The sequence below is a fragment of the Ptychodera flava genome, chromosome 9, assembly GCF_041260155.1.
Source record: "Ptychodera flava strain L36383 chromosome 9, AS_Pfla_20210202, whole genome shotgun sequence".
Lineage (NCBI taxonomy): Eukaryota > Metazoa > Hemichordata > Enteropneusta > Ptychoderidae > Ptychodera > Ptychodera flava.
The window spans coordinates 19,778,675-19,789,396 of NC_091936.1; the positions used below are offsets into that span (position 1 = coordinate 19,778,675).

Genomic DNA, 10,722 nt, shown 5'->3' on the forward strand with positions numbered 1-10,722 from the left:
TGCATGCATGCATGCATGTATGTATGTATGTATGTATGTATGTATGTATGTATGTATGTATGTATGTATGTATGTATGTATGTATGTATGTATGTATGTATGTATGTATGCATGCATTGATGAATGTATGTATGTATGTCCATCCACATCAAAAACTCCAAAACCGCGGCACCTACCATCTTAGTATTTGGTGTACAGGTGCACCCAGGGGTGGAGATGTGAATTTGTTCAAATGAACATGTCAGTTCAAAAATATGCAAGTGATGTGAAAAGGGAAAATCATGCAAATTACTAAAACTCTGTAACCACAGGCCAGCTTTAATATAAATTTGCTATGCAGGTTCTTTATGGTGACTTTAGTCTGATTTGTTGAAATTGTGGTGAAATTTTGATAGTTGTATTTTGGGGCAATTTTTCTCCTTTTTAGTCAAAAATCTTCTTCTCTCAAAGCGCTTGTCCAGTTGCATTGAAACTTGGTATGCATGATCCTAGGGTTTGCCTCTGTGAGATTTGTTAAGAGTTTGGTGAAAGTTTAATACTTTTATTTTTGGAGCATTTTCCCCATTTAAGGTCAAAAAATCATTTTCTCTGAATTAATTATTCTGATTGCTTTGAAACTTAGTATGCATGTATCTAGAGACAACCATAGTAGAGTGTCTTCTAATTGTATCGAAATTTTCATATTTGTCTTTTTTGGTCAATATTCCCCCATTTTTGGCCAAAAAATATTTTTTCTGAAATCACTCGTACGATTGCTTTGAACTTAGTATAGATGTTCCCACGGGTAAACTTAGTTAAAAGTATATTTACTCTGGCCTGCCACATTGAATCAAGTGTGAGCCAAGTGTCGTTGACTCTATGTTTCAAATAAATTTCAGAAGTTATGATGCGTTACCTTTTAAATTTACACCTTCAATGGGTATTTCATTGATAATTGCTAGCGATCAAGCAGTTTCTAATTTTAAAAAAGACATCAATGTATGTCTTCACAAGCAAACCAAAAGTTTAAATTAAATTAAAGAACGATAACGGAAGGTGATTGTAATAATTAACCTTTAGTACTAGGATAATTTAAATCTGTAATTGTGCTACATTTTAGACTAAGCCTTGAAGAGAGAGTTGCAAGTTTAGTTGACTAGCCCTTTCATCATCAGCAGTAAGCTCTGCGTTGAGCTTTGTCGAAGAAGTGACAAACGATTTTTGTTCGTCATCCACAAGTCTAGACCATGGTTGATCTCTGGCATCCTGATCGTTCAGGAACCGAAGAACAAGTGGATTGAAGTAATAAGACAAAAGAGACTAGGTAATATCAAAGGTGGATCTCTCGTCGTCATGCTGAGGATAGATCTATTGAACTTACGAACATAAGTTTTAAACATCCGGTCATCTATTTTGGATTTGAATATTCCATATTCCTGTCATTTATTATTAAAAATATTTGATCAAAGGGATTCCCAAGTCTAACCATACAGTGCATTTCACCTATGTACCGCAACTCAGCGTACGAGACGGACACAATCCACGTACAAAACAAACGATAAGTTTGGGTATCACGACACATTTGAAAGTCACCGACTCATTGATTAATTACAGTAAACCAGCATGGGACAGCCGTTCTGTCTAGACTGAGAGATACATTTGATCTACAATGTGTGGCTTTTAGTAGTTTCTGTTGAGAATACCATCACCTCTTGAACTCTTAGCTGAAATTGTACAAGAAAAAGTTACATTGTAGATCAAGTCTGGTCAACTGTTTATCTCTCAGTCTAGACAGCGGCTGCCCCATGCTGGTTTACTGTAATAAATCGACGAGTCGGTGGCTTTGAAATGTGTCCGTGATACCCAAGCTAATCGTGTGTTTCGTACGTGGATTGTGTCCGTCTCATACGCTGAGTTGCGGTACCTAGGTGAAACGCACTGTAGATCCTAGAGTCTCTATGTCCAAATGGCTCCTTCGATATTTGCTTTACAGATTTACAATTATATAGATTTGACTATATACGTTAATGTTGGAATAAACTTTACTTTCAAAAAATAATTAGAGGAAAACATTATTAGCATATACTTCTGAGACAAAATTATACTGGCTTTAAACACAGAGGGCGTTGCTACACTCATTTCAGATTTGAAATGCCATGCCATCACATAGTAGAATAGAAATAGACATAAGAATTAGCCTAACCAAGGTACCTTGCTGATAAAGTTTATGACTAGCATTAGATAAAAACTGAGTTTTCTAAACTGTCATATCTATTCTTTCATGGTATTCGAAATACATCGCCATTATTATCTCTGTGTTTGTCAATTGGTCTAACCATGTTCTATCACAGTCAGTTGTTATAGGCTGGCTTACGTACGAAGTCAATCAGAAAATACTGCAGGATAGGAACTTTTTTTATCTAAAAAGTCGACAATTTTGCACACACAATTATAAGCATCTCATCAAAAACAAAATGCAGTGGGTTTATTCTGATAGTAAATTGACCTGACCTGACCTGATCTGATCTGACATGACTTAACCTGACCTCAGCAGCAAGTGACATGAACACGCAATGGCTTGAATGGTGTAACAACTGGAAGCTGTCACCTAATATCAGTAAATGTAAATTTATCAGTTTTACACTTAAAAAGTCATTTCCTCTCTTGATTACTCCATCAATGGTACTCCTCTTCAATGGGTCTCTGTTATCAAGGATTTTGACATTTACCTTACTTCAATCTTAATTATTCTTTTCACATCAATAAAATTGTTCTCGAGCCTTCAAATCTCTGGTTTTATTAAGCGTCTCTGCCAGCCATTCAATGACATATCAGCAATTATGCTCTGTATTTTGTTTATGTAAGATCTATTCTAGAGTACGGCTCTGTTGTGTGGTCAATCCATCAGCAGGGCCTGTCAGAAAAAAATGCGCGAGTACAAATTAAGTATGTGAAGCACATTTGTCACAAACTCGATTTTCACAGCAGCAAATCCAGAAACCCATTTTATTGCAGAATTCTGAATATTCCTAAGTTATACAATAGAAGACTAACCTTGACATGTACTTTTATACAAAACAATCCATTCACGTTATGATCCACCAAATATTTTAAATCAAATCTGTTTTGATGTCCCAGTAGAAATTTACGCAAGAAACCCCTATTTAAATGTGTTCTGTTATTGTAGAAAATTATGTGAAGCACATTTGTCACAAACTCGATTTTCACAGCAGCAAATCCAGAAACCCATTTTATTGCAGAATTCTGAATATTCCTAAGTTATACAATAGAAGACTAACCCTTGACATGTACTTTTTATACAAAACAATCCATTCACATTATGATCCACCAAATATTTTAAATCAAATCTGTTTTGATGTCCCAGTAGAAATTTACGCAAGAAACCCCTATTTAAATGTGTTCTGTTAAGTATAGAAAATTCTCGATAGTGCCCAGATGCATGTCTGTTTTTAACGATATCTCTTTCAAATGTAAGGCCGAACAAAAAAAAAATTGTACTGTTCCGATAACCCGACATACCTATTTTTTACCTACCGACCATGAACTTTTTAGAGCTACGTAAACACGGAAGTAAAAAAAAGGAAAGAAAAAACCTGTAAAATCACGCGTTCGTTAATTGGCAGTTGATTTTTGCTAGAACGTGGATGTCTTTTATGTCTTTTTTCCTTTTATATGTATGATACATTTTTCTGGAAATGTTTTGGCCAGTGTTTGAACCCCTGAACCCCTGAAAGTGCATATTTAAAAATAAAAATATTTTGGAAACTAAAGATTTCCTTCCGACCTACCTACTCTATTTTTGAAAACCATGTTATCGCAACAGCACAATTTATTTATTTTTTGCCTAAATAGTCACGACCCGAAGGACTGTGACGTAGCATACTATAGTATTCTTGACCGCGAATCATCAGGGTACTTGGCGGTTCTTACGTCAGTTTTTGATCACAGCGGAGTGAATAAAATGAAGTTCGAATCTTTCAACGACCAAACCAATATTCAAAGTTTCAACATACAGAAATGGCACAACATTTTTCACACACTTTCTGTATCATTTGCTCTTCTGTATCGTCTAATCTCTCATTCACCTCGCTCAAGTGCATTTCACCTACTGACGTCACTCCTCAGTCAGTGATTGTGAGGGTCAACGGTGTTTGGGCTGATCGAGACACTGTTAAGCTTCCCAGTGCGTAGTCAGCGATGTTACGACTTGCAGGCCGATGCAGATCGATTTTGCCGCTCCCCAGCAGCATTCGCTTTGTTCGTAACGAGTCTGTACAACGTCGTCAACCTCAAGGCAGCACGACTCCATTGGCTTTGTACGACCTCAACATTTGTGATGTCCTATGGTCATCATAAAAATGGAGGCTATTCCGCACGTAACAGTGTCCGAGTGGCCTTCTCGGCTCGCAATCTGGCCTCGCAAACCACTCCAACTGTTGATGGTGTGGCAAAACCTTCTTTAGCGAAAAAGTCAAATATTTGTGAGATCGTCCAAAATGGTACTGTTGGAGTGGAATGACGGAACCACTTCCAGATATCCTTTCGTGTGGCTGCGAGACAACTGCCGCTGTCCTTCGTGCTGGCACCACGATGCGCGTGGCAGGATAATCTTAATGGAGAACTTGGATGTAGATATTGAACCAATCGGTGTTGCCATGTCCGAAGACGGGAGCAAAGTGGACATCCACTGGCCAGACAATCACACGTCCCCTTTTGAAACCAGCCTGCTACATGACGTAAGGTTCGAAGACGAACTTCCAAAGGAAAATATCCGTATGTGGGGATCTGAGCTTCTCGATCACCTGCCAACATTTCAGTTCAACGAAATAATGAGAGATGATACGAAGTTGTTGAATTTTCTTGAAGACTTACGAGACGTAGGACTAACACTTTTGAAGGATGTTCCAGCGGAAACTGGGCATGTAGCAAAACTTGTTGACAGGATATCGTTCCTGAAAATTACCAGCGATGGGTACGTAACAAGCTTCGCTTTACATAACAATTTTATTGCCCTAGAATACGATTGCCATACCAAGTTTTATTGCTTCGATATTGTCCTTGTTTAAGTTACGACTGTATCATTTAACAAGTTTTTTAGCATTTTGTTCACACACACACACCCATACACCCCCACACACAGATATATATATATATATATATATTATATATATATATATATATATATATATATATATATATATATATATATATATATATATATATATATATATATATATATATATATATATATATATATATATATATATATATATATATATATAGGTTGAAAGGTTAGGTGATGAGTTTAGCCGCCTTACTCACCATCAACGCACAACGAATGAAAAGCCCCATCTAAGAGTCAGGACCGCCCACATTGTACCGACTGATCCATTAGCTCAGTTGGTAGAGCATCCGTAATGTATACGGGGGGTGTGGGTTCGAGTCCCGCATGGGTCACTTTTCATTCACCACTGTATATATATATATATATATATATATATATATATATATATATATATATATATATATATATATATATATATATGTGTGTGTGTGTGTGTGTGTGTTTGTCTCGAAGTATACGGATGTCCTCGTTTATGTTTATATATATATATATATAAATATATATATATATATATATATATATATATATATATATATATATATATAAATGTATGTATATGTTTACATATACATGTAAACATCTACATCTGTGTGTGCCGTTCATTGTCATTATTAGCAATAGAGATTTAGATTTGCTTTGTTGTCTGTACGACCAGAGTTCTTTTCGCTATTGTTGAGAGAGTTGTTAACTTTACTTGCGATTCAACATAGGCAAAATTACTTCGCGAACGCGTGACGTACTTCTTAACAGATATCCAAATATAACCATCAGACCGCGGAGGTTTGTGAATACGTGTGGCACGCTGTTGAAACTGGCTCTGTTGTATTGTCAATGGAAACTCAAGGAGTAAAAATAACTCGTTCAAGGACAAATCGGACATCACTGTCACGTGCTCGTACCATTGAGAGAGACAATAATCACAGCGACCAAGTGTACAGGTAACAGTGATTTTCATTCAATGAGGCTATTGCTATCTGCCATCTATCTGCTAGTGTATCAAAGAGAAATCGATCACACTTCATCCAAAATTTTGTTCCACTGTAAACAATAATGAAAGGAGAAAGTAATTGTCCTAAAAGTGACATCTTTTACTTTGTAATCGACAAACAGCATCTCGTGAAGACAAAGTAATCTCTTAGTTGATTACAAAACGCTTTATGATCTGACATTTTAAATCGTCTCATTATCATTCTGCAGGTACTTTCAAACCGTAAAAAGCAAGGTAGGGGCTAACAATTTGGCCTACACTGGACACAAACTGGGACTACACACTGACCTGCCACAATGTCGCTCTCCACCTGGCGTAAGTTATGAAATCAAATTGTCCAAAGTCAGTCACTCCGACCCGGTGTCTTCTCAGAATTAACAAGAGAAACTTCTTGCGTAAAGTGAAACAATTTCAACTTATATAGCATTGACTTCCACACCATTTCTTTTAACAAAATACACAAGCAAATGGCTTTGTTTTGAAGTGAACAATTCACTTTCTGAAAAAGAGAAACCCTAGTGAAAGAAGAGTCAGATCTTTGGCTTATGCCTAAGCGAGAATTAAAGGTTAAAGACCATGGTAAATCATAAATGAAAATCGTTGAAAACAAAGAACAAAGTATCAAGTACCCGTTAACATTTCGGGGTTTTACCTATTTGAAAGACGGTCTTTGAACGATCGGAAAGGTATGATGTAGACCGATATAGATTGTTTTTTTGTAGCCCATACCAAGGAAAGTTTTTTTGAGAAGAGTAACAAGTTGACCAAACGCCTCTGAAAGGTTCAGAAAGAACTCCCAAAAAGACAACCACTGCATTGTCTTTAAAACACTAGCAGGACAAAAATCATAAAAATTGCGATGCACATGACATTTAAAAAAAATTTTGGCATTTCATTAACATTCGAGTATAAGTATAAATCGGAACGATTCTAGCGCACTTGAAAATTCCTGGAAAAGTTGCTCTGTCCGATGCTAAAATTTAACACTTTTGTAAGAGACGATGAAACAATTGGTGACAAACACGCAACAAGTTATCAGTGATATTGTCTATACCTGTAGTGGTGCCTTTTAACAAATTTTGAGAATGTGGCATTATGTAACATAACATTTTCCAGTTTTGTCGACGGAATTATTAAATATTTTTGAAATAATGAAAAACAGAAAATGTTAAAAGCATTCTCAAAAACAAAAGGGTCTGAAACACGCCCTGTGTTACCATCAACCATGTTTAGAGCAGTATTTTGTTTCTCAGGTTTGACTATATTGTTTTAATACCCCAGACTGGCTTTTCATTAGAAACCTCATTCTTGTAAAAGACACTGGGAGTTGACATTTCAATCATGCGGGTAAAGTTATTCCTTACCAGTATACTGAATAGGTTGGTAGCGACTGATTTCGCTTTGTTTAAGGTAGGAGCTAGACTGGATGATCCGTCGCTCGAGGGCGCTCTCTACGAGTAAAGAGAGCGCCCTCGAGCGACGGATCTTCCAGTCTAGGTGGGAGCCCTGAAGACTTTACCGATATATAAGATCCCTACATTACCTCGTTTGGGAAATTAAAAGTTAGACTGCGAAAACTTAGAGCTTCAAAGTGAGCCTTACAGAAACATCATGACAACTTTGTGGCATTTCATCCTCCGCTGACAGAATTCAACAAAACGGAACTGTGTATTGAACTATGAGCTTGTGAGATAGATGAAATTCTGCATAAACAAATGTTATGAGTGTGTCTAAAAACCTTGAATCTTTGTCCAACATTTCTACCTCTTCAATTATAGATTTTAGTATTTCACTGTATCAAGCAAAGCAAGACCGGCGGAGAGAGCGTTTTCGCCGACGGTTTCAAGACTGCCCTGCAACTTAAGGAAGAGGACCCCGCAGCCTTCGAGATACTTTGTAACACCCACTGCGACTTCATAGACAAAGGTGTAGAAATGCCATTTGGTGAATATTATAATAAATATGCTCGGCCAATTTTCAGGTAAACGCAAAGACGTTTAAGTCAAAATATTCAAAATTCCTATTTTAAAAAGCTTGTCCGTTATAAGCTGTCATCGATGGGTATCGAATCTGCTTCTTTCTGAAACCACTATCCCCCACTTTCATGCATAAGTAGCATTCTATATTTGACATGTCACTTACTTATTGAAATACCCTCGACGAAAATTTTGGCATTTTGATTTGTTTTTTCAAAAGCTTTACCTCTTTTAGGCTGGATGAGCCTTTATGAAAGAAGCATGATATGTTGCATCCAGTATGAATTCCAGGAACTGTCATTATCTCATGGAGCTTACGGATTTCCTTGGGCGTGTACACGGGTCAAGCCTTTTCAATATACGTAAATAAACCCTATCCTTCCATGTATGCCCGTGATTTCCTCTGGACACAAGTGAGGCAGATAGGAATGTTGGGAAAAACATGCCACACCTGAACCACTTCTTCCTCATAACGCCGTAGGAATATTGAAATGAACTCACTTCAAAAAAAATACCAAGATTCACAAATGTTTGCAAAATACAAATGTAATCAGCTATTTTTTTATTTTTTTTTATTTTTTTCCGTTATTCCTGGATTACACGTTTTCTCAGTGACTAAATTCGTTCAAATTTGATAGAATCAAGGGGCTCTCTCATTCAGCTTCTTTTAAAATATGATAAATGACCGGCTTTACAAGTTTTGAGATGCCTTCTTTGTATTTGGTCGGGGACGTGTTCAACTTTCGACAAAACTGCGAATGATTTCGCCATGATCGTGATGCTCATATTTGACTCCTGTTCGGAGCACGTGCTGTTGTTGAAGGTGACTGGTGACTCTTGCCCACAGATGCGTGTTTGTCAGTGTTGATCAAATGGGGACACTTTTTTGTATTTTCAGAACAGCCTCAACAGACACGGCAAGCTGGCACAAGTGCATTTCAACAATCCAGTGAGGGACACCAGACTGCGCATGCCTGTAGAGCAGGTGTACCCGTTCTACAAAGCCATAACGACTTACAATGACATCATACATCGGGAAGAGAATACAGTCATCTATCGAATGCAACCTGGTAAGTGGTCAGAAGAATTGAACCTATGGTTCCATATAAACACATAATCAACAGTGACACTTCTGCTCACTAAAGGAACATTATTTTGCTATTGATTCAATGTTTTTGTGTGAAGTACAGGATTATAAAGTATATCCCCTGTCTGAGCCTTTGTCGAGGCGAAGTATTAGCAATTGCCTTGTCTGATAATATACTGATATTCTCTGACAGGGGACGTCATCATGTTTGATAATACCCGTATTCTACACGGACGAAACGCATTCGAAGTTACCGAAGATTCAGTGAGACATCTGGAAGGCGCTTTCTTAGATTGGGATGGCGTTTATTCGAAGATACGCTGTCTCAGGGAGAGGTTGGAATGTCCATTCCACGAGTTATTGATGTCAACAACTGGAAACCGCGTGATTCCTGTCTCGTCAGCATAACATTAGTCTCTGGGACTTAACAGAGGCAAGACCTTGAAAGATTACCCCCAACTGATTAATTGACATGATACTGCAAAATGCCTTTGCACACTATAACAACACTGTCTGCTCAAGATTTGTACTGCGTTTCATTTACAACCATTTTCAGTATTAGACAGCGAAATTACAGCAGTGAACTGCAATAAAACTAATTAGTTTCAGCTGTAGCCAGCTGGCAGATTGGCGTGTAGTGTCGTTATAACTGGGAAGTTTCTGTTACTATCTCTGTCTGGGTTTGTAAATGAAACGATTGGCACCCTGTGTTCAAGATTAAGATACAATGTAACATTACCATACTCTGGTTCATGAACAAATCTTGTTTATTTCAACTTCCTCAGATAGACTGTCTGCATGGGACATACAATTTACTTGATGCTATAGCAGTGAGCTCATGCGTGTTGCCTCAATAAACAAATTATCGAGTAGAGGCTTTCATGAATGGAAGTGATATCTTGTGTCTCAATTTTTAACACGGGGTCTCAATTTTTAGCTCTATACAAGCCTTGGCAGGGCCTGTTTTGTCTTTATACACGCAGCATTTCTGTCTGTATCAAGTAGGCTTGATCAACACTAAAGTGGCACGGGTGTAATTTATTTTGAATGCCCACATGCAGAGTTAAAGCTGATCTTGTGTCGTTAATGTTGTCGACTTTGCCAGCTTGCTACAGCTGAAACTACATGTAATTAGTGTAAGCAGTTTTATGCAGTTCACTGCAGTGGCTTCGCTGTCTAATACTGAAAATGGTTGTAATATGCTGCAGTATTTCTAGACAATTCTGACATATTATCCTAATTATGAAAATATGCAAATTAGCAATTAATGACATGATACTTCTAAATATGATTGCACAATATAACAGCACTGAGATCTCAACATCTGTACTAAGATTCATGGAATTTGCGTATTTTTTGCAACCTGAATTATGAAAATTAAATTAATTAAATATGCAAATTGGGCAATTAATTGACACAATGCTGACATATGTATTTGTGCGCTATTAGAGTCGTGTGTGTATGACCAACATGCGTACAAAATTTCACCAAATTTGGCGAAGTCTGTCTAGACAGAGAACTTTTTCAAAATAACTAATTATGCCAA

General features: G+C 37.2%; 1 protein-coding gene across 1 annotated transcript; it reads left to right on the forward strand.

The window, feature by feature from the left end:
* Window positions 1-4,496: 4,496 nt before the first annotated feature.
* On the forward strand, window positions 4,497-6,491 carry LOC139141204 (gamma-butyrobetaine dioxygenase-like). Its single transcript, XM_070710828.1, has 2 exons — window positions 4,497-4,972; window positions 6,323-6,491. The coding sequence occupies exons 1-2, from the start codon at window positions 4,497-4,499 to the stop codon at window positions 6,489-6,491; spliced, it is 645 nt and encodes a 214-aa protein (XP_070566929.1).
* The last annotated feature ends 4,231 nt before the right edge of the window (window positions 6,492-10,722 follow it).

Bases quoted from the DNA above. Each gene is read 5' to 3' on its own strand.
- LOC139141204 (XM_070710828.1), top strand. From the start codon at position 4,497: ATGGTACTGTTGGAGTGGAATGACGGAACCACTTCCAGATATCCTTTC. The intron at 4,973-6,322 runs GTACGTAACAAG...ATCATTCTGCAG, and splicing joins CTGAAAATTACCAGCGATGG to GTACTTTCAAACCGTAAAAA.